General features: G+C 65.4%; 3 protein-coding genes across 4 annotated transcripts; all 3 read left to right on the top strand.

Moving 5' to 3' along the window:
• Positions 1 to 3951: 3951 nt before the first annotated feature.
• On the top strand, positions 3952 to 9649 carry ENTPD2 (ectonucleoside triphosphate diphosphohydrolase 2). The gene is made up of 9 exons (XM_059926637.1): positions 3952 to 4090; positions 5525 to 5642; positions 6230 to 6380; positions 6562 to 6721; positions 6800 to 7027; positions 7486 to 7740; positions 7831 to 7950; positions 8881 to 9015; positions 9117 to 9649. The coding sequence occupies exons 1-9, from the start codon at positions 3974 to 3976 to the stop codon at positions 9318 to 9320; spliced, it is 1488 nt and encodes a 495-aa protein (XP_059782620.1). The 5' UTR covers positions 3952 to 3973; the 3' UTR covers positions 9321 to 9649.
• A 1954-nt stretch (positions 9650 to 11603) lies between these two features.
• Positions 11604 to 17643, top strand: NPDC1 (neural proliferation, differentiation and control 1). 2 transcript variants are annotated; one of them, XM_059926100.1, is made up of 9 exons: positions 11604 to 11961; positions 14774 to 14920; positions 16094 to 16228; positions 16317 to 16487; positions 16558 to 16624; positions 16718 to 16802; positions 16908 to 16987; positions 17108 to 17204; positions 17273 to 17643. In XM_059926100.1, the coding sequence occupies exons 1-9, from the start codon at positions 11850 to 11852 to the stop codon at positions 17339 to 17341; spliced, it is 963 nt and encodes a 320-aa protein (XP_059782083.1). In that variant the 5' UTR covers positions 11604 to 11849; the 3' UTR covers positions 17342 to 17643. The 2 variants fall into 2 exon arrangements, with proteins under 2 accessions (XP_059782083.1, XP_059782082.1); XM_059926099.1 differs by having other exon boundaries at positions 11605 to 11961; positions 16905 to 16987.
• Positions 17644 to 20174: 2531 nt separating this feature from the next.
• On the top strand, positions 20175 to 23986 carry FUT7 (fucosyltransferase 7). Its single transcript, XM_059926705.1, has 4 exons — positions 20175 to 20201; positions 20654 to 20737; positions 21089 to 21225; positions 22903 to 23986. The coding sequence occupies exons 1-4, from the start codon at positions 20175 to 20177 to the stop codon at positions 23984 to 23986; spliced, it is 1332 nt and encodes a 443-aa protein (XP_059782688.1).
• The last annotated feature ends 2134 nt before the right edge of the window (positions 23987 to 26120 follow it).

The following is a 26120-nucleotide window of genomic DNA, read 5'->3' as shown; positions in this document are numbered from 1 at the left end:
TCCATGATTTCACTGCAAAGGACTCATGTCCCCAGTATACATAAAGAATTCCTGCAAATCTATAAGGAAAAGATAAACAATCCCTAGAGAATGAACAAAGATTTGAAAAGATGCCTCATGGAAGACAGGAAAGACTCCATTTCTTTAGTAATCAAGGAAATGACATTAAAAGCTCAAAGAGAGGATTTCCCTGGTGGCACAGTGGTTAAGAATCCACCTGCCAGTGCAGGGGACACGGGTTTAAGCCCTGGTCCGGGAAGATCCCACATGCCGCGGAGCAACTAAGCCCGTGCGCCACACCTACTGAGCCTGTGCTCCAGAGCCCGCGAGCCACAACTACTGAAGCCCGCAGACCACAACTACTGAAGCCCACATGCCCTAAAGACCGTGCTCTGCAAAAAGAGAAGCCACTGCAATGAGAAACCTGTGCACCACAACGAAGAGTAGCCCCTGCTCATCGAAACTAGAGAAAGCCCGCGTGCAGCAACAAAGACCCAACGCAGCCAAAAAAAAAAAAAAAAGCTCAAAGAGATTTCTTTTTCACCAGCTTCTCCAAAATCCAAGAGTTGCACAATACCAACCAAAATGGTGGTGTGTGCTCTTGAGATCGCCAGGTGGCGCCACCATCCTGAAAACAATACAGTTATTTGCAGGTGAACCTGAACACACACGTGTGCTCTGGTCACCAGCTCCTAGGCTATTCCCCAGGGAAAGGCTTGCCCGTGTGCAAATGTGCACAGGAGCAATCTTAGTGAAAACAGCCTGAAGCCAGGACCCCCGACACACTCACAGCTGAGATGTGAGCTTTGCAACACTCACAGCAGAGGACAATGCAGCAACAGGGTGGACCATCTACAGCTTCACAAGTCAGCGTGCTGAATCTCAAAAATACAATGGGAGTGAAAGAAGCAAATTCCAGAACAGTATTCCAGTATTAAAAAAAAAAAAAAAAAAGAAGAAGAAGAAAAGGCACTTCCCTGGTGGCGCAGTGGTTAAGAATCCGCATGCCAATGCAGGGGACACAGGTTCGAGCCGTGGTCCGGGAGGATCCCACATGCCACAAAGCTACTGAGCCTGCACGCCACAACTACTGAGCCCGTGTGCCGCAACTACTGAAGCCCGTGCCTAGAGCCCGTGCTCCGCAACAAGAGAAGCCACCGCAATGAGAAGCTCGCGCACCACAACAAAGAGTAGCCCCCGCTCTCCGCAACTAGAGAAAAGCCCACGCGCAGCAACGATGACCCAAAGCAGCCAAAAATAAATAAAAGATAAAATTCTAAAAAAAAAAAAACCCAGGAGAAACAGCACAATATATTATTTAGAGAGATGGAAAACTATAAAGAAAAGCAAGAGAGTAGCAAGTACAAAAGTCAAGAGAGTAGACACCTCTGGTCAGGACCACTGAAGGCTCTCTGATATGCCTGTTCCTGGACTGTGATTCTTTCCACAGGACACGTGCGCCGCACTTGCTCTCCTGTCTGTCTGCTGCATCTCACGAGGCAGCACGGGCCTCCCCTGACCCAGGGAGCCTTTGACAAGCCTGCTCTCCCCTGGACCGGTGGTGGGTCCCCCCACATACCATGGAGGCCGTGAGCATCCCTCGCTCACTGTGCGTGCACGGAGCCTGGTATGCCTCTGGCCCCATAGGAGGTGCTCGGCAAACGTCTGTTGAATGACTTGATGAGCACGTGTAGAAAGGGCGCAGTGAGTGAAGGAGATGTTTCAGCCACAAGACACTGTGGCTTCCGATGGAGAGACTGAGCCCGGGGCAGCCAAGACCTTAACCGGCCTCCCTGGGAGGTCTGGATCCTGTCGGGGGGAGGACGGTTCTGAGGACCCCTCTCCTGGCACCTCTCTGCAGCCACATGCCTCTGCTTGGAGCCAGGGCCAAGCCATGTGCAGCGCATCTGGAGCCCCACCCCTGCTGAGGTTCCCGGAGGCCCGAGGCCTGGGGCTGCCCCGCCAGAGCCCCCTCCTGCCGGTGGGCTCCTGCCAGGGTCTCCCTGTCGCCTGTCCCCCAGCCCACTTTCCAGGGTCCGGTCGAAGGAAGTCTCTGGGCCAAGAGGGGCATTCCCGCCCTGGTCTCCCTGGCTGAGAACTCACTCCCAGTCTTCGCCGTGGCTGTCCCATGTTCCCTGCCTTCTTCCCTTCTTCTCTCCCCAGGCTAGTCTGGGCCCCCGCCATGAGCACCAGGGCAGGGTCCAGTTCTCTGTTCCCCAGGGCCCCTCCTCTCAGGCCTGGCGGGGCTCCCTTGGGCCTAGAGGGGTGAGGAGGGGGCAGGGGCCGGCCAGCAGCACCAGTGTCTGCTGCCCTTTCATGTGCTGACCTCTCTCTGGGCCGCCTTTGTCTCTTACGTTTCAGCCTAAACTGCAGGCCTCTGGCTCCTCTGAACTTTCTGGGGTGGAAGAAAGGGCCTGTGGGAGGGGGAGGAGAGCTGGCAGGAAAACGGGGCCTGGAGCCCTGTGCTGGCCTGCCGCACCCAGTGACTCTCTGCTGGGGCCCAGCCCGGCGGGGCTGGGGAGGCCCAGCAACGTCCCGGGTCTCCCACCCTTCCCACTGGGGTCCTGAGCTGGAAGAAAGGCTCCTTTGCTGGGCCTGAGACACCAGACCCTCAGCCTGGGCAGCCGTCCCAGCGATCCCAATTGTCCCTGCCGGTTCCAGCCGGCCGGGCCATTGCCCAGACCCTGTGCGCATCAAAGGCTCTCCTTTTGGTCCCCTAACCCCACCCCCACCCCCGCCCCCATTTGCTGGCTCTCCTGGGTGGTCTTGCCGCATGGCTCCCTGCTGCTGGAATTCCCATTTTGCACAAAATGAGGGTGGCCCCTGGCCAGAGAAAGGGGTGATGCTTGGCCAGGGTGGCACACAGGGCCCATGGGGATTCCAAGCATAGCGGCCAGGCATTTCACGGGGTGGAAGGGCAGAGCTGGGTCCTGCGACCAGCTGAGCACTTGCTCACCCCAGTGTGCAGGGACCTGGGTGCTGACAAGCCCGGCCTGGGGGACCCTCTCCCTCGTCCGCAGGATGAGGCTTTGTGTGCAGAGGCTCCGCCTCCCCCCTTGGGAAGCCTCTGGCCTCCCCAGTCCAGGCTTCTGGGCCCCCCAGGCAGAGGGGGCCACCGGGATAGGGGGTGGGCCAGCCTGAGCGTGGGTTCTCTCGTTTCTGGGCATGGTGTGGCTGTGGCCATCCTCTCCCTCTCTCTGCCTGTGCCCTCATCTGTCACCTTGGAACTGTGTGGGGTAGGTCTGGCTTCACCCTGCTTGGCACTCAGCTCTGGGGTCCCAGCACCTCCAGGGCAGGCTCAGCCTGGGTCAGCTCAGTGTCCTGGGGGGTGACCAGGGCGGTGCCCTGCCATGCAGCCCAGGACTGGGTCAGCATCGCAGGCTGGCCAGCCCTTTCTTGCAGGGAGGGCATGGCAGGGACCCAGCCAGGAGCCCACGTGGTTCCTGTGGCTGGCGGTGTCTCCTTCCTTCAGGACCAGGCCGGGGGAAAGCCGGCTCTGCAGCGGCATGACCCTTGGAACGTGCCGGCCTGGGAGGCAGCCCAGCCCATCCCCAGGCCAGGCCTTCTGCCGCCGTGCCCTAAGGCCGGAGGGGCTGGGGGTTCTCTAGGTCCTGCTGGAGAGGAGTGCCCAGAGGCAGAGCGTCGTCGGCAGGCACTTACAGGTCAGGGGGACAGGTCAGAAGGGATGAATCTTTGGGGCTGAGCGGACAGGAAGGAGGAAGGTGGGACATAGCCTCAGGGCGCCTGGGCTGAGACCAGGGCGCCGGGAGGGGCAGCGCGGGTGACTCAGCCGCCGCGTCTCTCACCTGTGCTCCGGAGCCAAGCGGGAGGTGGGCGGGGCGGCCCGCCAGTGGGCGTGGCAGCCGTGGACCGGTCCGCGCCCCGCCCCAGGCGCCTACCCCGCGGTCCCGGGACCTCCGCTTCCCCGCTCCTCGCCGCCGCGCCGTCAACGCCTGGTCCGCCCCGCGCCCCCATGGCCGGGAAGGCGCTGTCGCTGCTGCCGCCGCTGCTGCTGGCCGCGGCGGGCCTCGCCGGCCTCCTGCTGCTGTGTGTCCCCACCCGCGACATCCGGGAGCCGCCCGCCCTCAAGGTGCACGCTGGAGCGCCCTGGCAACCCGGCGCAGTCCGGGAGCTGCTGGCTGGGCCGGGGCGCCGGGCGGGGAGGCTCGGACCGAGCAGGGCCAGGCTGCGCCCGCGTGGCAGCCGGGACCCCGCGCGCTCCGCTCCCGGCCCGGCGGGATGAGGTCCCAGGCCCCTCACCAGCGCTCCGGGTACCGGTCCAGGGCGCGGCAGCGGCGCTTCCGGGGGACGCGGTGCGGGAGGCCGAAGTCCCGGGAGCTCTCCGCTCGCCGCACCCGCCGCGGAGCCTTTCGCGGCGCGGCCGAGGGGCGTCTCTCCGCACCCCCGGGGCGCCCCAGGCCGCGGCCCCGCCCGCGCCCCCAACACGTTGGGCGTCCAGGAAGGCATCGCCTCGGGGTTTGGCCCAGATGGGGTGCGACAGGCGCTGGGGCCCAGGGACTCGTCCCCAGCCTCTCCGGTGGCTCCCACAGTGCGGGGGCAGCCCTGGCTGGTCCTGAAGGGGTCGGAGCGGGCTAGGCCTCATCCCCCCCACGCATCCCCGCCAGACTCAGCCTCCAGGAGCCCGCCCTCCCTAACCCTCTATTGGGCTTGTGGGCCGGCTTGGTGCGTGGGTGGATGGTGGGTGCTCTAAGGCCCAGGAGCCCAGGATGGAGATCGCTGGGGTGGGTGCCCTGTAGCCAAGGGCAACCACCCGGTAGGGGTGCGGTGGGGCGGGCCACTTGGCCTGCTGCTGCTGGAGTTCCCTGTGTCAGGGGGAGGACCAGAGCGGCCCCTTTCCCGGCTCAGGAGGACATGCTCTCCAGCCCGGCTCCTCCTGTTGGAATCCAGGCCCCTGGGGGCAGGTGCTGGAAAGTGGCTCTTGCAATCTGGGTGCTGACGGTCACCCGCCCGATCTGCCTGGAAGGCCCGTGCCGTGCCGGGGCAGCTCTCTCTGGCCCTGCCTTTGAGGCCCAGGGAGGGGGTGTCTGCTTATCGCAGGCCCAAGCTCAGCCTCAGTCCAGCCTTCCCCCTGAGGCCCTCACTTCCACATCCTCAGGTTGGGCTGAGGTCAGAGAGATAGGCACAGAGGGGAGGAAGGAAGAGCAGGCCCGAAAGGGCGCTTCCTGAAGCTAGCTTTTCTCCTGCAGCCTGGGGACCTCATGCCCCCCCGGGCAAGGTTCCAAGGCTGGTCCCGGGACCCCTGACTCTGACCCCGCCCCTCAGTTTGCCCTTGCCAGGAAGTCTCCTGCAGTCAGAGGGCCATCCACCTCCACTCCCATTCTCCCCCCAACCAAGCTGTGTCACAGCGATTGTCCCTGGCCTTCTCTGAGCCTCAGAACTTCATTCTGAAGCTTCCACCCTTGACACAGGGTGGGGTGGGGTGGGCTGGAGAGCTGAGAGAGTCAAAGGGCATGGCTTCAGGCCCCCGCCCCCCTCCTGAGGCTGACCTTACCCCCACCCCCAGTATGGCATCGTCCTGGACGCCGGCTCTTCCCACACATCCATGTTCATCTACAAGTGGCCAGCAGACAAAGAGAACGACACAGGCATCGTGGGCCAGCACAGCTCCTGTGACGTGCGTGGTAAGGGTCCCCTGAGCACTAGGTGCCCCCTGGCCTGGATACCCACTTAGCCTTTGCAGACACCAGCCATCAGAACCCTGTGCTTTATGCCAGGTGGGGCCCAATCCAGGCAGGAGCTGCAGGAGCTCCCCCAAAGACAGGCTGGGTCCCTTCTTTTCCTAGAAAAGGCTGGGTCCCCTTCTTTTCTTAGAAAAGGTTGGGTCCCCTTCTCTTCCTAGAAAAGAAGCCCCAGGAAACAGTTGGAAGGTTTGGGCCCTCGCTGGCCCAAGACTGGCCTCTACATCCCAGGTGGGGCAGGAGGGGTTCCGAGGAGCTAGTGGGCACACCCAGGCAGGCTCCTGGGCAGGGTAGGCTGGGTTGACAATAGCCAGTGCTTTGTCCTGGCACCTGTGTGCACATCCACTGGGCAGGTGGCAGCTCAGAGACTGTGGGTGGCACACGGGCGGGCCCTTTGGTCTCTGAACTGGTCTAAGCTGCCACGTGGTTTAGGAGCACAAGCCCCTCCTCCCCCGCCCCCGCCCTGCTGGCCTATGGTCCACCTAGAGGCTGCCCACCAGGCTTAGGCCCATCTTGCTGCCTCCCTCTAGGTGGGGGCATCTCTAGCTATGCTGACAGCCCTTCCAGGGCTGGGCAGAGTCTTGTGGAATGCCTGAACCAGGCGCTTCGGGATGTGCCCAAGGAGCGACACGCGGGCACGCCCCTCTACCTGGGAGCCACGGCGGGCATGCGCCTGCTCAAGTGAGTGCGCCATCCCCTGACCTCCTGGCCCCGGGGACCGCGACAGCCTCAGCACAGGGGGGGCCCCGCATGTCCCCAGCAGTAGCCCTGGGCTGGGGCCCCCTCGGCTGGCTGTGCACCCCAGCAGCAGGATCACGGCCACCTGAGGAAGATGCCCCTCAGGGTCCTCCCTGTGTCACAGCCTAACCAGTCCAGAGGCTTCGGCCAACGTGCTCGCGGCCGCGACGCAGACGCTGACCCAGTATCCCTTTGACTTCCGTGGTGCCCGCATCCTCTCGGCCCAGGATGAGGGGGTGTTTGGCTGGGTGACCGCAAACTACCTGCTGGAGAACTTTATCAAGGTGGGCCCGGTGGCCGCCCGATGAGCCGGGGGCGTGGGCACCCACCCACCGCCTGACCTCAACCTCCACTTCCCACAGTACGGCTGGGTGGGCCAGTGGTTCCGGCCAAAGAAGGGGACGCTGGGGGCCATGGACCTGGGGGGCGCCTCCACACAGATCACCTTCGAGACGGCCAGCCCAGCTGAGGATCCGGCCAGTGAGGTCCAGCTGCGGCTCTACGGCCAGCACTACCGCGTCTACACCCACAGCTTCCTCTGCTATGGCCGTGACCAGGTCCTCCGGAGGCTGCTGGCCAGTGCACTCCAGGTACCCTCCACTGAGCCCTTCGGGAGGTAGGGAGCCAGGGGGAGTGGGGGCCGAGGGCCCAGAGCAGAGCCTGCACAGCAGCCGTACTGAGGGGGGCTCCTCCAGGAACCAAAGTCGGGCTTTCATCAGCTGTAAGGACAGGTGGGCAGGGATCCAGCACGGGCAAAGGCCCAGGGGCTGGAGGTGAGCCTGGTGAGTGGCTGGCTGGGGAGGAAGGAGGGCCAGGGCCAGATCTCAGAGGACCTGGGCTGCCTGACTAAGGGGGTTGCTTTTTTTGTCCAGCAAGAAGGCGGACCCATGGATTGCTCCTGAGCTCAGAAGTGATGTTGCCAAAGTGGAACTTGTGGGAGATTTATCAGCTGGTCCTCTGGGGAGGCCCTCCTACGGTCTTAGGGTGGGGATGGTGGGCAGTGCTTGGAGTGGCGGTGTTGCCACACACACCCTTGTCATCTGCCCAGACCCACGGCTTCCACCCCTGCTGGCCGAAGGGCTACTCCACTCACGTGCTGCTCCAGGATGTGTATGAGTCGCCGTGCACTGCAGCCCAGCGGCCCCAGACCTTCAACAGAAGCACCAAGGTCAGCCTGTCGGGGAGCAGCGACCCTGCCCTGTGCCGTGGCCTCATCTCTGAGCTCTTTAACTTCTCCTCCTGCCGCTTCTCTAGATGCTCCTTCAACGGCATCTTCCAGCCCCCTCTGGCTGGAAAGTTCATTGTGAGTCCAGAGGACTGGGGGTGGGGGGGACGGGGGTGTGCCCTGAAGTGCTTGGGGTCTGGTCACGGTGTGACTGTCCCCCCCTCGCAGGCCTTCTCTGCTTTCTTCTACACGGTGGACTTCCTGAGAACTGTGATGGGGCTGCCCGTGGCAACCCTGCAGCAACTAGAGGCGGCCGTGGTCACCATCTGCAACCAGACGTGGAGTGAGGTGAGGCCTGCTCCCCCCCTCCTCCAGGGCTGTGCAGGGGGCTCAGCCAGCCAGCGTCACGCGTCCCGATCATGCATTTGCTCTATGAGTAGAGGGGGTCTTAGGCCTCTCAGAGTGCCCACTGCAGTGGGGGATACACTGTTAATCAGACTTGAAAAGTGGCCAGGCTACGGCAAGGAGGCCGGGAGCCAGATGAGATTGCAGAAGCCTCCCTGAGGCCTGACCCTAGAACCAAGATCAGGAGGGCAGAGGGAACAGCCAGTGCAAAGGCCCTGGGGCAGCAGGGAGCATGGAGTGGACAGGGTGGGGAGGAGTGTAGCTGGGAGAGTGTAGGGGAGAACAGCCAAGCAGGGGAGAAGCAGAGGACTCAGGGGAGACTTAGCAGATAGAACTGGGGGTGGGGGAGTGAGAAACTCCCAGGTTTCTGGCTGCCACCATGGACCGGACACTGGCTCCAGGTGAAGGATGGAGGGGTCCGGGCATGCAGAGGAAGAGGTGACTCCGGGAGAGGCACTGGAGTGTCTGTGGGGCTCAGTGGTGACAGAGGCCCCATCCTGTCCTCTTTGTGGCTAGTCTCAGACAGACTTGGGGGTGCTGGGAAAGTGGGGATCGGGAGGCAAGCCCAGGGGCCTGGGGTCAAGCCTAGAGCTTCTCCTGTTCCCCCGACCATCGCCAAGTTTGCTGCAGCCCTCTGCCCGGCCATCACCGCTGTCCCCTGGAGGTCCCCCTCCCAGGCACAGGTGCTTGCTGCCATCCAGAAGTCACGCTGTTCTTCCCTGAAGAAAGAGCTCTGCCTGGGGGTGGCCCCCTCAACCTCGTTCTTTCTGGGACCTGCGGTGGGGTCTCCAGCCCTGCATTGCCTTTCTGTGTCTGGTGGGGCAGAGACCTCCCGGTGGCCGCTGGCCCTACAGTCTCCCACCTGCATTCCAGCTGCAGGCTCGGGCGCCGGGGGAGCGGGCCCGCCTGCCCGACTACTGCGCTGGGGCCACATTCGTGCAGCAGCTGCTGCGCCGCGGCTACGGCTTCGACGAGCGCGCCTTCGGAGGCGTGACCTTCCAGAAGAAGGTGGGAGCCGGTGGGCCCGCGCGCAGGGGGGCGGGGCCGAGCGCGCAGGGGCGGGGCCTTCCAGGCTGCGCCGAGGCTGAGGCCGCGCCTCCCGCCCGTAGGCCGGGGACACCGCGGTCGGCTGGGCGCTTGGCTACATGCTGAACCTGACCAACCTGATCCCCGCCGACCCGCCCGGGCTGCGCAAGGGCACAGACTTCAGCTCTTGGGTCGTCCTCCTCCTGCTCTTCGCCGCCATGCCCCTGGCTGCGTTCGTACTTCTGCTGCACCGGGCGCGCTCTGCCGAGTCGCCGAGCGCCATCTAGGGGCGGGTTGGGCTGCCCCAGCCCCAAGTCCCCCATGCCTCACCCCACCCTACTCTCCACATCTCTGTCCCTAATGAAGCCCGGGAGCAAGACTCTAGCGCCCACGCCCACGTTTGGCCCGGAGAGGTGAAGGGAACCGAATCCAGCCCCCGCCTGCCCACTCCAGCCTCGGCTTCATCTCAAGGCCTAGCGCTCCTCCTCCGCTTCCTGGGGGTGGAGATTCAGACACCCCGCAGCCCTCAGCCTGTGAATCCAGGGTTGGGTCTCCAGGGAATGGAGTCCTGCGAGTCCCCTCCCACCCCCAGTCTTGGGTTGTAGGGGGAGGGTCAGAGCCCACAAGCTGGGAGCCAGCCCAGCGCCTACTTGTAAAAATTTTGTAGTAAAAAGTTTTTCATAGAGCAGTGGAGAGAATGTTCGTGGGGTGGGGCGTCTCTGCCGTTGCCTGCCCTGCCTCTCCACAGTTTCTAAAAAAATTTTTTGGCTGCGTTGGGTCTTCGTTGGTGCGCACGGGCTTTCTCTAGTTGCGGTGAGTGGGGGCTACTCTTCGTTGCGGTGCGTGGGCTTCTCACTGTGGTGGCTTCTCTTGTTGCGGAGCACGGGCTCTAGGTGCGCGGGGTTCAGTAGTTGTGGCACGCGGGCTTAGTTGCTCCGTGGCATGTGGGATCTTCCCGGACCAGGGCTCAAACCCGTGTCCCCTGCATTGGCAGGTGGATTCTTAACCACTGCGCCACCAGGGAAGCCCTCTCCACAGTTGTGTTGGCTGCACAGGCCCCCTCCTGGTCCCGAGGGAGGACCCCGGTTGTTTCTACTTCCTTCCTCTCTGGGCCCAGACCTGGGGTGGTGTTGACTGACCCTGGTCTCTTGCTCCACGGTTGTGGCCTGGAGTAGCTGCCAGTTGGCTGGCCTAAAAGAGTCCCTGAGTCCCTTGAGTCTTCTCTGGCCAGCAGAGCCCCTCCAGCAATGGCAGATCTGCAGCAGTGACCTAGGCCAGACTGGAGTCTGGGCCCCGGCCTCGAGCTGGCCTGGGGTGTGGGTGCGGATGGCAGGCAGGAGAGTGAGTGGGCAAGGCAGCTGCCTTGGGTGCAGGCAGTGCTCACGAGCTGGGGTGAGGGGGCAAACCCTCAACAGGAGGTGGTGTCGGGGGATGTGGAGATCAGGGCCAAGAGGGACGAAGGGCCCATTGCTAAGAAGGATGACCCTTGCCAAGAGCCTGGCTCTGGCGCCAAGCCGTGCAATCACACCAGACGTCGCGTCCCTGCTGCCCAGGTGCTGTTTTCCGCATCCTCAAGAGACATCAGCCACCCCCACCTGCCGCTCCTGCAGCCCCCCTGCCCTAAGCACTGTTTTCTCCAGCGTGGGAACGCGTGGTCTTGGCTGCATCTCCCCGCCGCCTCCCCTGTTCTGGGACGTGAGCTCAGACACTATTTCTGTCTGGTCAGTGCCTTGTGTGGGAGGGTGGCGGTCCTTGTCCTGCTCGTCACCCCCCTGCCCAGCGCACGCACCACGTCCACTTCTGCTGGTTTCTCAGCCACTTCACAAACATGAGGGCAGCCAGCCCCATCTTCGAAGTTCTGAAACAAAAAGGGCTGAAAGGAAGCATCGCGCTGGGGGGCCCGCACTTGTTCTCTCAGTAACGTGAGCCTGGGAGGTTTCCAGGTGGGATGGGGTGCGGGTGCTCGCAGGAGGCAGCCGGTGGGGGGTGAGAGGGCGCATCACAGTGCTTGCTGTCGTGGGGCACCCCGGAGCTAAAAGGCTGTCACCTGGGCACCGCGGACAGCTCTCAGCTGGCTGTCGTCAGTAGCTCCAGGTCACTCTTGCCCCCTGGTGGCCTCCCTGAGAGCGGCCGTCCCACTGCAACCACAGTGGCCACCGGCACCGACCTAGTTCTGTGCGTGTGTGTTTGCCTTCACAGTGTGTCTGAATGCCCGGTGGGTCTTTGCGCACACCTGGGCATCTCTGTGCACCTGTCCAGCTGTGTGCGCCTGGTGTCCTTCCGGGTCCAGGCAGGTCCTCCGCTCCAGGAGGGTGGGGGTGGGGTGGGAGTTAGCAGCCCGAGAGGGACGGGGCCCGGGGGAAGCGCATCCCGGGGTAACCCATCCCCAACCAGTCCCTAGCCTAGAGAAGATCCCCGGCAGCACAGGCTGCAGAGGTTGAGGCACCCGGAGGACTGGCTGGCTGGCTGGGTGGAAGGGGGAGCAGAATTGGAGGGAGGGGGAGGGGGCGCAGCCTCACGGCGCCGTCCCGCCCCCGCAGGTGGAGCGCGCAGGCGCACTCCCGGCACGCGCGCCTCTCGCTGCCTAGCCTCTGTCCCGGATCCTTTGCCGCAGCGTCAGCGCCGCCGCCGCCGCCTCTTTTCCTCATCCTCCGCCTCCTCGGCCTCTGCCTCCTCTTCCTCCTCCGCCCCCTCCTCCTCCTCCTCCGCCGCCGCCGCCGCCGCCGCCGCCGCCTCCCCCGCCGACGCGGCGCCCGGAGCCCGTGCCCAGCCCCGGGCCGCGCGGTGCCATGCTGCCCCGGCGGCGGCGCTGAAGGATGGCGACGCCTGTCCCTCCGCCCTCCCCGCGGCACCTGCGGCTGCTGCGGCTGCTGCTGTCTGGCCTCGTCCTCGGCGCGGCCTTGCGCGGTGCGGCCGCCCGCCGCCCGGGTGAGCGAATGCACTGGGCGCAGGCCGCGCGCGGGGCGCCCCGGGGCCGGGGATCGCCGGGCGGGGGTCGGGCCGCGCGGCGCCGCAGTCATCCTCCCCGCCGCCGCCCCGCGGGCCCCGCAGGCCCAGCCCGCGAGCCACCGCGCCGGCCCCGCCTTTCCCGAGTCGGGTAAACAGGCCTGGCGGGGAGGGCGCGGCACCGGACCGCCGAGGGGCTCCTCTGGATGGGGCTTCTCCCGGCTTCTTGGAGGCGAACCTGAAGTTGATTCGCTTCTTGTCTTTGTCTGGGTCCGTGAGCCTGGTCGGTTGGTGTCTCAGGAGGGCTCTCTCTGCGTGGCCCCGCGGCCTGGAGTCTGTCCCGTGGGCGTTTCTGTCTGTGCGCGTTTTGGGCACCGCGGGTGCGGCCGGGCCCTGGGTGCCTGCCGGCCTTACTGCCGGTGTCCGTCCTGGAGTCGGAGTTGCAGTGCTGGTCGGTCCCTATGCCTCGGGTGGTGGACATGCCCCTTGCTTTGCTGCCATGGTGGGGTCTGAAGTTTCCTTGGGCATCTAACAGCTTGTCCCAGGTTTAGCATTTTGCTCTGGCTTCAGTGGGGACAGAAGGAGCTTACAGTCTCTGCTTCCACACTCATCCTCTGCCCTGCAGGGTCCCTCCATTTTGTCTTCTGTGCTTGGGGTTGGAGGGCACCCCCCAAGGTAGACTGAGGCAGAGAGGGATGAGCCCAGGGTCCTGGCAGACACTCCTAGCTCCCCAGATGGGCACTGAGGTTCCAAAGGTCTGCAGGAACCCAGAACCCCAAATGCAGTCTGCCAGGTGGCAGAATTGGGAGACTTCGTACCCATGACTTCACTCATTTTTCCTGGCGGCCCCAAAGGAGAAGTGTTGTTCTTAGTCCATTTTACAGATGGGGAAACTGAGGTACAGAGAAGTGACCACTATATGATGCTGCTAGGATGCTAACCTGGGCAGTGCGTGTGGTCTGCATGTGTGGCCTCAAGAGGCCAGAGCAGGGCAGGCTTCCTCCTGGGCACAGCACCCCTGGACAGAGGCCTGGCACCACCAGGGGAGGCTCCCAAGGAGGCCTGAGGGCCAGAGCATGGCTGGCCAGGGATGGTGGAGGCTGCCTGCTGATGGCCTGGCTCTAGGGCACACGGGGTGGGGCCTCCTGAGGAGATGGATTCTAGTCCCAGTACTGGGCCTCTGGGGTGAGCAGGTGCCGCCCCAGCTGCTCATCGGCTTGGTGCGCGCCCAGATGCGGGGCAGGGTGCCAGCCACTCTCCAGCTGCTCTTGTTCCTGGGCCCTCCTCCCTCACCGTGAGTCTGGAGCAGGGGCCTTCCCAGGTCTAAATGGGCAGCAGCCACATCCTCCCGGGGTGGGGGGCTGGGAGTGGAGGGAGGCCCCTGGGACCCAGAACCCAGAGCCAGCTCTGGAACTCAGGCCCCACCCTTGCTCTGGCACACTCTGGGTTCTCTGCACTAGGGGCCGGGACTGCTGCCTGGCTCCCCAGGTGCCCAGCTGGTGGGTGGGGTCCAGGCGGCCCAGCTGGCACAGGCTTAACGCTTAACTAGCCCAAGCCCTGGGCCCAGCTCGCTGATACGGGCGCCTGCCGACCCAGGTTGTGCTGGAGGGGGGATCCCTGGGATGGGAACCTCAGCCCACTTGCCCACCTGCTGTAGGAGCTGCTGGAACTTCCTTGCAGGGATGCATACAGGCAAGAGGCTGTGGGTGTCAGGTTACCAAGGAAACCAAGCCAGGCCAGCCGAAGTCTGGAGAAGGACAGAGCCAGCATTCCCGGATGCCCCATGTCACCCTCCTGCAGCGGGGACTGGTCCTGGTTCTCCGAGATGCGCTCACCCCCACCTCCCCAGACACCACTGACGGTTCTGCTGGGTCTCCCCCTGGCTCCACTGGCTCTGCTGTCCCATGACTGGGGCTAGTGTCCCAGGTCTTGAGACATTCCCCAGCTTTGAGGCAACTCACCTTCTGCATCCAGAGAGGAAACTGAGGCAGAGAGGGCCATCGCCCTCCACCCCCCAGCATCAGGCTGGGAGCCTTGGTCACGTGTACAGGACACTGAGGTCTGGGCCCCAAATTAGAAATGGCCTGGCCTGTAGTCCCAGGCCCTCCCCAGTCCCTGGCAGTGGTGGCTGCAGGAGTGACCCCGGCCTGGTTTCTGTTTCGGAAGCAAGTGAGACTGGCAGACTCCATCCCAAGTATCCCCAGCCCCAGCGGCTGGCTGTGCCCTGGCGACAAGCCAGAGGTTAGATGTGGGGGCAGTGACCCGACCCGTGCGGTCTCCCAGCTTGGCCCTCTAGGGCTGTAGGATGTCATGATGAGGTTTGCGGTGGGGTGGGGGGGAGGCAGCCCTGAAATAGGAGACAGCCCCGAGGTGGTGGGAGGGAGCGACCTGGGCCCCGCCCTCTGGGGCTCCCAGGTTGGGCAGGGGTGAGAGACTCGCTCTAGGACAGGTTGAGACTGGAGGTGGGACTTGGAGCGCTGCACGGCCCTAACCGGGAGAGCTCGGTGTTCTCTGGACGGTAGGGGACAGTTCCTGTGCGGAGAGCTGGCTCAGGCCTGGGAAGTGGACTCTGGGGAGTGGGTGAGGCAAGAGAGTTCCGATAAGTGTTAGGACTGTTTGTCTTCCTGGTTCTGAGCCCTGGTGCTGGGGGGGAAGGGCCTGCCCGGAACAATGGCCGGAGCCAGGCTTGGCCAGCTCTGTAGGGAGGGGTTGGGGTGGCCAGGACGGTCCTACTTACTGTGCAGGCCTGAGTCAGGCTGGCCGTGACCCCGTTCTGTCTCTGCTTCCTTCTCAGATGCAGCCGTCTGTCCTGGGAGTCTGGACTGTGCCCTGAAGAGGCGGGCCCGGTGCCCCCCGGGTGCACGTGTCTGTGGGCCCTGCCTTCAGCCCTTCCAGGAGGACCAGCAGGGGCTCTGTGTGCCCAGGATGCACCCGCCTCTGGGTATGGCTTCCTCCCTCCCCCACCTGGTACATTTGACCCCAGCCTCAGCTCTCAGGTCTCCTGCGCTTTGTGGGGTGCCAGGGACTCTCAAGTCACCCTCCAAGTGGCCTGGTGATCCTTTCCAGATGGCACCAGCCCAGAGCTGGGTGGTGGGCTGAGGCCTGGGGCAGCTAGCCCCTCCCAGGGCAAGAGGTATCCAGTGTGAAGTGCTGGGGTGATCCTGGGAGAGGCAGGGTCACAGTTCCCGAGGCTTGGGTCTCTGCAGGGTTGGTCCCAAACCCCTCAGGCACCCACTCCTCCACCCGCTGGGCCGCCCCTGCTCCTTGCCCAGCGACCCCTCTCTCTCCATCACTCACCCGTCCTGTCTGCTTGATTGCGCTGGCGGTGCCCTGCCCGCCGGCCTGAGCCCAGAGTCTGTCGGGATGGTGGCAGCCAGAGTGACTCCAGGTGTGACGGGGCATTGCGGAGGGTGCTCTGGGGGCTGAAGAGTCGGGTGGGCTGGGAGGGGCTTCCCGAAGGAGCATGCTCCTGGCAGCGAGTGGGGCGGGGGCCTGCTGCAGAAGGCGCGTGCTCTGCGCTCTGGGTGCTCTCAGCCGCGGTGTCTACTTGGAGCCTCTGTCCGGACTCTGGTGCCCACGGCAGGGACGAGGGGGACCCAGCCACGGCCCCGCCCCAGCAGCCGCCCTCCCTTCCTCCTGATGACCTGGTGGGGGCGGGAGTACAGAATGGGGCTTCTCCGCATTCCTTGGGGGGTCCTGCTCGTCTTGGCAGCGGAGGCAGTGGGCCGGGTGACGCATTGTCCCCGCGCTCCTCCCACCGCTTTGTGGGTAATGGGTGGGGTGTGGGGCAGCACCCCTGCCCTTCTCCTCCTGGCCTCTGCACGTTCCCATAGCACCTCCACCCCCTGCCCGCTTTCCTGGGAACGCTGGTGCTCACACAGAGCTCCCTCAGTTCTCACCATGGCAACCGGGATGGCCAGGAGCAGGCAGTCTGGTACCTGGTCCCCTGGCTACAGGTGGCGGGGAGGAGCCTGTAGGGAGAAAGAGGCCTTGGCCTGGGGACTGGCTCCCAGATGGGCCTCTCCCTGTCCCCCTCTGGGAAGGCCACCTGTAGCTGGTGTTGCCAGGGAGGGGCTGGGGGCCTCTCCACCTGATGGCCCTTCACCCTCCCCAGGGGAGGGCTTGCCCCAGCCCAGACTGGAAGATGAGATCGACTTCCTGGCCCAGGAGCTAGCCCGGCAGGAGGCGGGGCACTCCAGGCTCACGGCCCCACCCCAGCCTGAGGGGCGACAGCGGCTCCTGGAGGCTGGTGAGACCCCGCCCCCTTCCCCTGTCCAACTCCGCGCCCCCCTTGACCCCAGCCTGGTCTTGCCGTTTAACTTGCCTTCTCTTTGCAGCATCCACCCTGGGGCTCTCAGAGCGTGGCCAGGGCCCCAACCTGGGCCTCCCCTCCACGCGGGGAGTGCCCACGCCCCGCACCTTCTCCCTGCGCTCCACTGTGTCATCTGGGCCTGTGCACATGTCCCCGCTGGAGCCGCGGGGCAGGCGCGGTGACAGCCTTGCCCTCCGTAAGTCTGGCCGGGCGGGGAGGCCGGGTCCTGCCCGAAAGGCTGCCCTCACTGCGCCCCCTCCCTGCAGTGCTGATCGTGGCGTGCTCCGTGGCCGGCGCGGCCATCCTTGCCGTGGCCGTTCTCTGCTGGTGTCGGTGAGCATGGGGCCGGGCTGGGGGCGGGCGGGCGGGCGGGCAGGCGGTGACCCCGCCGGTCTCAGGTGTGCTGGGTGTCTCCACTCCCCGCAGGCTGCAGCGAGACGTTCGCCTGACCCAGAAGGCCGACTACGCGGCCCCGCAGGCGCCCAGCTCCCCAGCCACGCCCAGGATCTCGGTGCGTGGCCGCGCCCGGCCCTGCCCCGCTCGCCCCGTTCCGCTCGCCCCGTCCCGCTCCGCTCCTCTGCCTCGGCCTGACCCTGTCTCCCCACTCCCGCAGCAGCCCGGGGACCAGCGGCTGGCGCACAGCGCGGAGATGTACCACTACCAGCACCAGAGGCAGCAGATGCGGTGCTTGGAGCGGTGAGAAGCCCCACCGGACCCGCCCCACCCCGGGCCCAGCCACCCCTACCCCGGCCCGCTGCTCCCAGCCACTGGCACCTGGAGGGTGAGGGAGGACCCGACGATCCTGCCCCCACCCAGGCATAAGGAGCCCCCCAAGGAGTTGGACTCTGCCTCCTCTGACGAGGAGAACGAAGACGGCGACTTCACGGTGTACGAGTGCCCCGGCCTGGCCCCGGTGAGTGCGGGGGTGGGCGGTGGGTGTCCCTCCCCTGCCCTGGACCCACCTAACGCCAGCGTTCGCAGACTGGAGAGATGGAGGTGCGGAACCCACTGTTCGACCACGCCTCGCTGTCCGCGCCCCCGCTGCAGTGACCCGGAGGCTGGTGCCCACCCTCTCGTGGACGCGCTGCCCACGGGTGGGGAGGGGCAGGGCCCAGCCTTTCCCATTACAGAGACTGTGTCCTGAGGCTCGTGTGCTTGTGGCTGGGGCCCCGGGGCGGCCGGGAACGCCTTGCCGGGGAGACTCCCCCTGCTGCCAGGGGCCTTCTCTGCTCCTTGCTCCTGCCCCTCACATCTGGACCCCCCCCCAGTCGAGGGGAGGAAGACAGCCCGAGAGGCAAGGCATGGATTGGGAATCCCGGAGACAAGCCAATTAAAGTACATTTCAAAACTTCGGCTGGGTGTGCTGGAGACTGACCTCCCTCCTCCCCCCCAACCCCGGGAGCGGGGCCTCAGGCTTCCTTCCACGCCCCTAGAGAGGCGGGATCTCCGTGCCCTTCGTGGGAAGACCCTGTCACCGCCCGCTGGGGAAGAGAGGCTTTGTTTTTCCTAGGCAGAGGACCACCCTAACCTCTTTCTCCGCCAGGCCTCCCCCCACCAACACTTGGGCCCCAGAGCCGGGGAGGGGAGGAGTGCGGCGCAGGGCCAGGCCAGTCTGAAGTTGGTGCCCCTCCTTCAAGACCCCGTTCTCTGTGTGATAAAAAGGGCTGGGAGCGGGCACCTGCAGACGCCTGGCAGCGGGCACCCCAGGCCTCCGCTTCCTGCCTCGTGTCCACGTGGTCTGGAGGGCGGGGAGGGACGACATGCAGGACTTGACGATGGGCGCCTGCAGCCTATGTGGAGGGGCATGCCAGGCAGAGGGACACAGGCTGCACACAGGTGGGTGGGCCAGGTTAGGGGACAGAGGTGGCAGGGGCCCTGAGTGTCAGGAGCTGGGTCTTGGTCCACCCCAGTCCCCCACCAAGGAGCAAGGAGGCCAGTGGAGGGGGAGGGTGACCTCCAGCTGAAGGCCCAGAGTGGTGGCCGAACTTCGTGGTCAAAAGTGCCAAGACTGGGCCTGGCAGAGGGGTTTCTGGGGTCCAGGAGCAGCGGGGGCCTGGTGCAGACAGTGTGGGGGTATCAGACCTGTCTGCCTCACCAAGGCTGGGGATGAGGGATGGGTTGGGTTCAGAAGTCCCTTAGTGATTCCTAGGGTGGGTCGTCCGGAGCATGCTGGACCTCTGGCTCCTAGATGGATGGGGGCAGCCGTGAATGGGGAGGACAAAGCCAATTTGGGACAGTCAGGTCCCTGAGGTGGGGCTGGGCCGGGGAAATGGGGTTGGCTCTGCTTAGAGCTAATGGCTTGTCCTAAAGCGGTATGTTTCTGGGGCTAGAGCCCACCCCTGACTCCTGGGCCGTGGCCTTGGGCTGGCCCTTAGCAGGAAGCCTCAGTTTTCCTTTGACGCACTGGTGTGGGAGATGAAAGGGGCCGGGTACAGGGAGCTGGGAATGAGAGTAGGGTGGGATGCAGGCAGGGCGACGAGGACTGCTGTCCACTGTCATTTAATCTGTATCGTGAGGGGAAATAGCCACGAAGAAAACGGGGGGCAGAGAGATTAAGTTCTCACTCAAGGGCAAGGCACCCAGGCTGATCTGGCCCAGGCCAGTCTGTCTCGCCAGCTGGACCCTGCAGACCCAGGGCCGGAGGTTCCCCTGGAGCCCTGGGGTCCGTCCCTGGGCTCCTGGCACTTGCCTTTCCCACCTCGTGCTGGCCTGACCTGGGCAGAGAGCGGCCACCCCATGTGCTGACCACTGTCGCTTTGCAGACAACAGCACCTAGGCAGCAGGAGTGGGGCGCGCGCAGCCCCAGCCCGAGGGACGCCTCAGGGAGAGAGGGCCCGAGCCTGGCTGCCCAGCTGTCCGCCCCAAGGGTGGGCCTGAGCAGAGCCAAGTCCGGACACGCGCCCAGAACGCCCCCTGGTGGCCATGCTCCCGGCCGCCGGCTCTTGCAGGAGCGGGCTGAAGGCAGCAGAGGGAGCCCGCGCGCCCTTTACTGCCAGGGAGAGGGTGAGGCAGGGGCTCAGGGGGTGCCTTTGGGAAGGTGGGTGCCCAGTCTGGCAGGTGGCCAAGGGCGCCCCAGGTTGGGGGTGCAGCTGAGGGAGCAGCACGAGGGCAGTGCCGGAGGGCGGTCACAGCAGGCGGCAGCCTTCAGCCTCCCGGTGGACCACCTGGAGGCCCCCAGCCCCCCCTAGCCCTCCTTCCCTCCCTGCCCAGGCTGGGGAGCACGGCTACCTCCTGTCCAGGGGGAGCTCCAGGACCTGCTGGGGGGCTCCTCCAGGGCCCCGGGGGGGCGGGTGCAGGATGGGGACTCGGAACCCCGGAGCAGCCCAGCCACCCAGGCTGGCAGGAGGACATCTCCTCCCGGGGTCTGCAGCTGGGGAGGTTCCCACTGCCTAGGCTCTTGGCTAGGGGGCCACCCCACCCCGCGGTCTGTGCCAAGCACCGTCTTAGCCCCAGGGTCTTTGCTGGGCTGTGGCGGTGTCACCCTCTGGCACCTGCACTCGGGAGGACACCAGGCCGGGGAAGCTTCCTGAGAGCAGAGGCACACATGCATTACCGGCCCCGCCCCCCCCATGCCCTCTAGCGAGAACCGGGTGGGGGTGGGTGAGGGCTGCCAGAGGCGGGGCCTGTGAGAGTCCCAGGTGGGCTCAGGGCTCCTGGTGGGGTGACCAGGAAAAGTGCTCGTGGACAGGGCACCTGGGCTGGGGACAGCAGCTCCAGCCCCAGGGCAGCCCCCTGCACCCCAGGGCCTGTGAAAGGAAGGGTGGTCGAGGATTTGACCAAGAGCAGGGGCCGGAAAAAAAAAAAAAAAAAAAGAGCAGGGGCCGGCTCTGTGTGAGCTCGCCTGGGGCCAGTGGAAGTCAAAAAAGCCAGATGGGGAGCGGGCATGGAACTGCTCGGGGCCTTGCGCCTGGTGAGTGGGCTGAGGGAGGCCCTCCTCCCTGGGGGACCCCAAGCCCCTGCCCTCCCTTCCCTGACCCAGTCCGCTGGCCCCTCTCTCATTGCGGAGGCCACCGGAAGGGGGATCCTCTTCCCTTGGGCCCTGGGCAGTGGGAAGCAGGGACCCTGGGGACAGGTTGGGGGCCCTCCGATCGGTGCCCGCCAGGAGGTTGGCCCTGGAGCAGCCCTGTGCATGGCTGTGGGAGTGACCCTGTGTTCCCGGGTCCCAGATGCTCACAGGCTGCCAAGCTGGAGGTGGGTGCCCGCCTGCATCCCAGTGACTCCGAGGCCCAGGGCTGAGCTGGCAGGAGGAGGCCCCACTTTCCCTTTGACTCAGACGCTCTCACCTTTTTCTTCTTCCTCTGAGAACCTCTCGTTCTGACCCATCTCTGGGCCAACCTTGGAGTCCCATTTCCCCGCCAGCAGGTTCTCACGAACGGGGGCGCCCCGGCAGGCAGCCACCCTGAGCTGGCAGGCGTGCCAGGGGCCCCTAGGAGCAGCAGACCTCGTGTAAGGGTGGGGGAGGTTCCTTCAAGTCCACCCAGGAAGGGAGCGGGCTGCGGGTGTGGGTGAGGCCGGTGGCAGGGCCCCAGCCAGCCTGGCAGTGCAAACAGGAAGGGCAGAGGCTCTGGCAGCCAGGAGCCAGGTCACTGGCAGGCTGTGGCGGGATCAGCTCTTTCCTGCTCTCCCCCACTGCCCGAGGGGCGCCTGCCACAGGGAGAGGGGGTGGTCTCCTCCAGGGCCCCCGTGCCAGGGAAGAGACGCCCAGGTGGGACCAAAGGCCCAGTGCCACTGTGGTCCTCTCCCTAAATGCTGGGTGCCGGAAGGGCAGGGGTGACAGCAGCTGTCCGCTCTGGTCAGGGCCTGACGCTGGCCCGTGGGAGCCAGGCCTGGCGGCTGCATCCACACCTTGGGCCACCAGATGGTTTCCGACAGATCCTGCAGCCCCCACCGCGCCCCCCCGCCGATGTTGCACAAGGCCCCACCGCAGCTCAGAGGTTATGCAGGGGGTGGGGAGCCGCAGAGGGGCCAAACTGCCCCCTTTCTGTCCCCCTCCATGGGTCTGCTGCCAGCTCCCCAGTTCCTGCCCTGAGGGCAGACTCGTCCTCACTGGAGGGCAGGAGTTGGGGGAGGCCAGCAGCCCCGGGAGCCCAAGAGTGGAGCAGGACAGGGACTTCGGGGTGATGGGAGGCCCCCAGGATGGCGTGGGCGGCAGATCCGACCAACGGTTCCTGGTTGCTGTTCCCTCCACGACACCCAGCCCGCAGCCTCCAAGAACTGGACTGGCCTGAGGCCTTTAGGACACTAGCATGAGGGCTGGGCCTTGCCCAGCCATGTCCAGGCAGGTTGAAGGAAGCTGATGGCTGAGCGTGGGGTGCAGGCCGGAGCCAGGGCTGTCCAGCTCCGAGGAACCAGAGCAAAAGGGGAAGGAACTGGACCTCCATGCCTGGGCCTCCAGGGCTGGCCGGACGGCGGGGGAGGAGAGGGACTCTGGTCTTCAGCCTTCCTTTTCCTGGAGCGGGTGCCAGCCCCCTGCCCACGTCAGGGACACAGTGACTCCTTCCTTTTCCAGCCTGGAAAGCCCCCTCCCTGCCCCCACTCCCACCCTGGGCTGTGGGACCTGGAAGAAGAGACCTGGAGCCCCCAAGGGCAGGCCTCCCACCCCAGGTTCCTGCAGCTCTTCCCAGCCTGGCCAGAACCTGGGGCCCTGCAGCCGGGGCTTCCACAGACACGGGTCCTTGGGAGGGGAAAGAAGGTGTGGCAGCCTCACAGCCCACCCCGGGGCCAGGCCCAGCCTGGCACCTGCCCACCGTGGGCATGTGCTGGGGCCTTGTGTGGGCAGACACTCCTAGGACCCCTGGACGGAACCCCTCTCTGGGAATCTGGGTTCCAGGACAAAGGTGTCCTAGAGGCAGCACGGGTGGGGTGGGGTGGAGTGGCCCAATTAGAAGCAAAGAATAGGAAAGACCTCAGGCTCCTGGCAAACAGCTGAGTGCAGCACATCTGCAGCGAGAGGGTCTGGGAGCCCACGGCGGAGTTGAGCGGGCGGTGAGCAGGGGAAGTGGGTGATGACACAGCACTGGGGGAGGCGGTGCTGGTCTGGGCTCGGGTGGCCTCCGAGGGAAGCATGCCTGCTTTCCACGGGCACCCCAGGCCTGGGCAGCAGGCAATAGCTGGGTGCTCAATGGCTGGGCCACCCTTCTGGGGCGGGGGCCACCTCCGCTCAGGATGGCCTCCCTTTCCCTGAGGTCACGCGGGCCCTCTCCTCCTCCTGCCTCCCGTGCCTGCCCCGTGCGTCACCTCCAGGCCTTTCCAGAGGCCAGTGAGGGTGGGGGACACGGTCCTGGACCCTGGCTGGGCACCCTTCCTGTAGCCGCCTCCCCTCAGCAGCTAGAGGACTAGAGGGGGAGACGGGGTGAGGATGGCGGTGATGCCAAAGGTCACCTCAGGGCGGGGGCGAGGGCAGGACAGGAGCGGGAAGGTACCCTGGTTGCCTCCTCCTGAGCAGATGAAAGGACAGCGTTTCCAGGTGGCGCTGGGTGCAGGGGCGCAGCCGTGATTTCGGGGCATCCCCGTGCAGCCGCGGCTGTGATTTGAGAACCTCCGGCTTCTCGAGTAATTAATCTGGGAGCCGCCAATGCATAATGCCGGTGAGTGTCTGGTCTTCGGGGAAGCTTGGGCTGGGAGGATGGGGCCTGGGGCGAGCCCGAGGAGACAGCCTCTCTTCCTGTGTCCTGTGCAGGGGTCAGCCCCGCTCCGAGGCTTCGGGCTTTGGGGGCCCTGGCGGTAGCGGCTCTTCTCTCGGCCCTCTGGCTCCTGTGGCTGCTCAGGTCGGCCCCTGGGGGAGCTCCGGCGCCCCAGCCCACGATCACCATCCTCATCTGGCACTGGCCCTTCGCCAGCCAGCCCCCAGAGCTGCCCAGCAATACCTGCACCAGCTACGGTGTGGCCCACTGCCGCCTGACCACCGACCGCAGCCTGCTGGCCAGCGCCAACGCCGTGGTCTTCCACCACCGAGAGCTGCAGACCCGGCAGGCCCGCCTGCCCCTGGCCGAGCGGCCGCAAGGGCAGCCCTGGGTGTGGGCCTCCATGGAGTCGCCCAGCCACACCCGCGGCCTCGGCCGCCTCCGTGGGGTCTTCAACTGGGTGCTGAGCTACCGGCGTGACTCAGACATCTTTGTGCCCTACGGCCGCCTGGAGCCCCGTGAGGGGCCTGCGCCGCCGCTGCCAGCCAAGAGCGGGGTGGCCGCCTGGGTGGTCAGCAACTTCCAGGAGAGGCAGCGGCGCGTGCAGCTGTACCGGCAGCTGGCGCCCCACCTGCAGGTGGACGTGTTCGGCCGCGCCAGCAAGCAGCCCCTGTGCGCCGACTGCCTGCTGCCCACCGTGGCCCGGTACCTCTTCTACCTGTCCTTCGAGAACTCCCAGCACCGAGACTACATCACCGAGAAGTTCTGGCGCAACGCGCTGCTGGCCGGCGCGGTGCCCGTGGTCCTGGGCCCCTCGAGGGTCACCTACGAGGCCTTCGCCCCACCTGATGCCTTTGTGCACGTGGACGACTTCGGCTCGGCCCACGAGCTGGCCGCCTTCCTCGCTGGCATGAACGAGAGCCGCTATCAGCGCTACTTCGCCTGGAGAGACCGGTTCCGAGTGCGGCTGTTCGGCGACTGGCGGGAACGCTTCTGCGCCATCTGCGCCCGCTACCCCCACCTGCCCCGTGGCCAGGTCTACCAGGACCTCGAGGGCTGGTTCCAGGCCTGAACTCCGCCGGCTGGAGGAGGCAGGGGAGGGTGGCTGGGAGCCGGAGGTGTGGGTGGAGGCCTGGGTGTTGAAATCCAACCCTCCGGCATCCGACCAACCCCCATGGGCAACCCACAGGCTGACTTGGGGGCTGGGGACGGAGGCCAGGAAGCAGGGGTAACCTTGGCAGGCTGCCCGGAGGTGGAGGCGGGTGGGCACTGGAGCCACTATTTGGGGACAGAGGTGTGAGCAGGGAGGGAGCAATGCGGGTGCATGTTGCTGGGGCCCATCAGAGATAAGAGGCTACAGAGGCCCTCCCTCCCCACCTTGATCATACCTTGGGCCAGTCAAGCCTGTCCTCCTGAGGTCTGTGGGGGCAAAACCTGGGCCCCCGACCTCTGTAGCCGCGGTCCCCTCGTCCGGGATGTGCAGGCTGGAGCCCCGCGTACAGACCTGTGTGGCCCGGACCCGAGACAGCCAACCAGCTTCTTGGGCTTTTGGCAGCCTGCAGTCAGTCCCCTCGGGGAACACCAATCAATAAAGAAACAAAGGACAAGAATGGCACGTGTCGAGTCTGCTTCCCCCTGCCACCCTGGCCACACGGGCCTTTGTCCTGGCCGGATCCCGCTCTCTCCATCCCAGGCCTCTGTCCTCCCAGCTTCCTTCAGCCACACTGAATGGCACCGCAGCAGAGAGCCTTCCCTGACCCCCCAAAGGCCGAGGGGCGGAGAGCAGCGGCCAAGGACAGAAACGCGGCTGGGGCAGGGGAAGGTGCCCCATCTCGAAGGCCTTGGGATTTCATTCTCAGGCTGCAGGGTGTCCGGGGTGTGACGAGGTCTGGTTTTTGATGTGGGGTTCCCTCTGACTGGTGGCTGGTGGCAGCACGGGCATCGAGGAGGCACCGAGGTTACTGCGGCAGCCAAGGGAGCCCTTGTGGCAGGCTGTGCGGGGGGAGGGGAGGCTGACGGTGAGCCTCTGGGTGGTGCTGACAGGGCCCCAGGAGCTCATTCGCCCCTGCCCCAGGTGGGGTGGGCAGCAGGTGGAGGCAGGAAGCTGCCCGCCCCCTTGGCAGTGGCTTGTGGGAAAGGCCCACCGGTGACTTCCTGCCCTGCCCTAGCCCCGGTACTGGCCGAGGAGAAGGAAGTGTCCTCAGGCTGCAGCGTGGGGTGGCTGGGGGCTTGTGCTCTGCCCCTCCTCCCGGGACTGCTTCGCCTCGCACCGTACGGAAGGAGCTGGGAGGGGGTGGGGAGGTGCGGCCCCCCAGATCTGCCACTCAGTTTAGGGTGCGTCTTCTTTGTGCAGCCCAGACACTGGACGCCACTCCGTTTGCCCCTCCCGTTCACAAGTTGGGAAACTGAGGCTGGGAGGAGCCATCAGAACCAACCACCAGGCCTCCGTTCCCCGCAGGGGCCGGCCTGTCCTCCGCTGCCCTCTGCTGGCCTCCCCGGGAATGGACCGCCCCACCCAGCTCAGACCCGGCCTCCGTCTGTCCAGCCGCTTGGCTCCGGCAGGCACCAAACCACCTCTGCGGAATTCACTGGACCCCAGACTCCCTGTGCAGAGGTCAGACTCACCCTCTCATATAGGGAGAAAAATGAGCCACTCACAGAGGGAGCAGCCTCAGTCTCCCCGAGCTCCGGCCTACCCCGCCTGCAGGGAGCAGTTCTCTCTCTGGGTCCCTTCCCTTCCTCGCTGGGCCCAGGGAGCTGCAGCCCTGGCCGAGCCCAGCCAGGCCAGTCCTGCCACCTGGTCACCAAGCGGCTCATTCACAAGGAACACAGGAAACTCTTACAGGGGTAGGGCAGCCCACCTGCAGCCCCTCTCACCAGCCCCACCCTCTCGTAAGGGGTGCAGGTCGGGGCTGCACCCAGTGGGGCAGGAAAGCTGAGTCTCGAAGCGGTGAGAGCAGGGCCCGCCCTGTGCATAGGTGGGATCTGCATGCAAGGCTGAGCTCCCTCCCCAAGTGTGGGCGGCTGCCTCCCTCCAGGCCCCAAGTGCCCTGGGCACTGGGACCTGTCTTTTAGGTCCAGATGAAATTCCTGCCATCAGCCCTTCTGCGGCGAGGACAAGGCGGAGGTGGGGACCTGGTGGGGGACGACCGCTCCCAGCATCCCCTCAGGGCGCCCTCGGCCAGGGCCAGTGATGACCTTGGGGT

This window comes from Balaenoptera ricei, chromosome 6 (genome assembly GCF_028023285.1).
Source record: "Balaenoptera ricei isolate mBalRic1 chromosome 6, mBalRic1.hap2, whole genome shotgun sequence".
In the NCBI taxonomy this organism is placed as follows: Eukaryota; Metazoa; Chordata; class Mammalia; order Artiodactyla; family Balaenopteridae; genus Balaenoptera; species Balaenoptera ricei.
Note: the sequence above shows the minus strand (reverse complement) of the source record. Positions and strands in the feature narration are given on the sequence as shown.

Excerpts from the sequence above, each read along its gene's own strand:
- ENTPD2 (XM_059926637.1), top strand. The coding sequence starts at position 3,974 with ATGGCCGGGAAGGCGCTGTCGCTGCTGCCGCCGCTGCTGCTGGCCGCG. Across the intron at positions 6,722-6,799 it reads TGCTGGAGAACTTTATCAAG|TACGGCTGGGTGGGCCAGTG; the intron begins GTGGGCCCGGTG and ends CACTTCCCACAG. Across the intron at positions 7,028-7,485 it reads TGCTGGCCAGTGCACTCCAG|ACCCACGGCTTCCACCCCTG; the intron begins GTACCCTCCACT and ends TCATCTGCCCAG.
- NPDC1 (XM_059926099.1), top strand. The coding sequence starts at position 11,850 with ATGGCGACGCCTGTCCCTCCGCCCTCCCCGCGGCACCTGCGGCTGCTG. Across the intron at positions 16,229-16,316 it reads ACAGCGGCTCCTGGAGGCTG|CATCCACCCTGGGGCTCTCA; the intron begins GTGAGACCCCGC and ends TTCTCTTTGCAG. Across the intron at positions 16,625-16,717 it reads GCCGTTCTCTGCTGGTGTCG|GCTGCAGCGAGACGTTCGCC; the intron begins GTGAGCATGGGG and ends CACTCCCCGCAG.
- FUT7 (XM_059926705.1), top strand. The coding sequence starts at position 20,175 with ATGGAACTGCTCGGGGCCTTGCGCCTG. Across the intron at positions 20,738-21,088 it reads CTAGGAGCAGCAGACCTCGT|GGCCTGACGCTGGCCCGTGG; the intron begins GTAAGGGTGGGG and ends CGCTCTGGTCAG. Across the intron at positions 21,226-22,902 it reads GGCCCCACCGCAGCTCAGAG|CTTGGGCTGGGAGGATGGGG; the intron begins GTTATGCAGGGG and ends TCTTCGGGGAAG.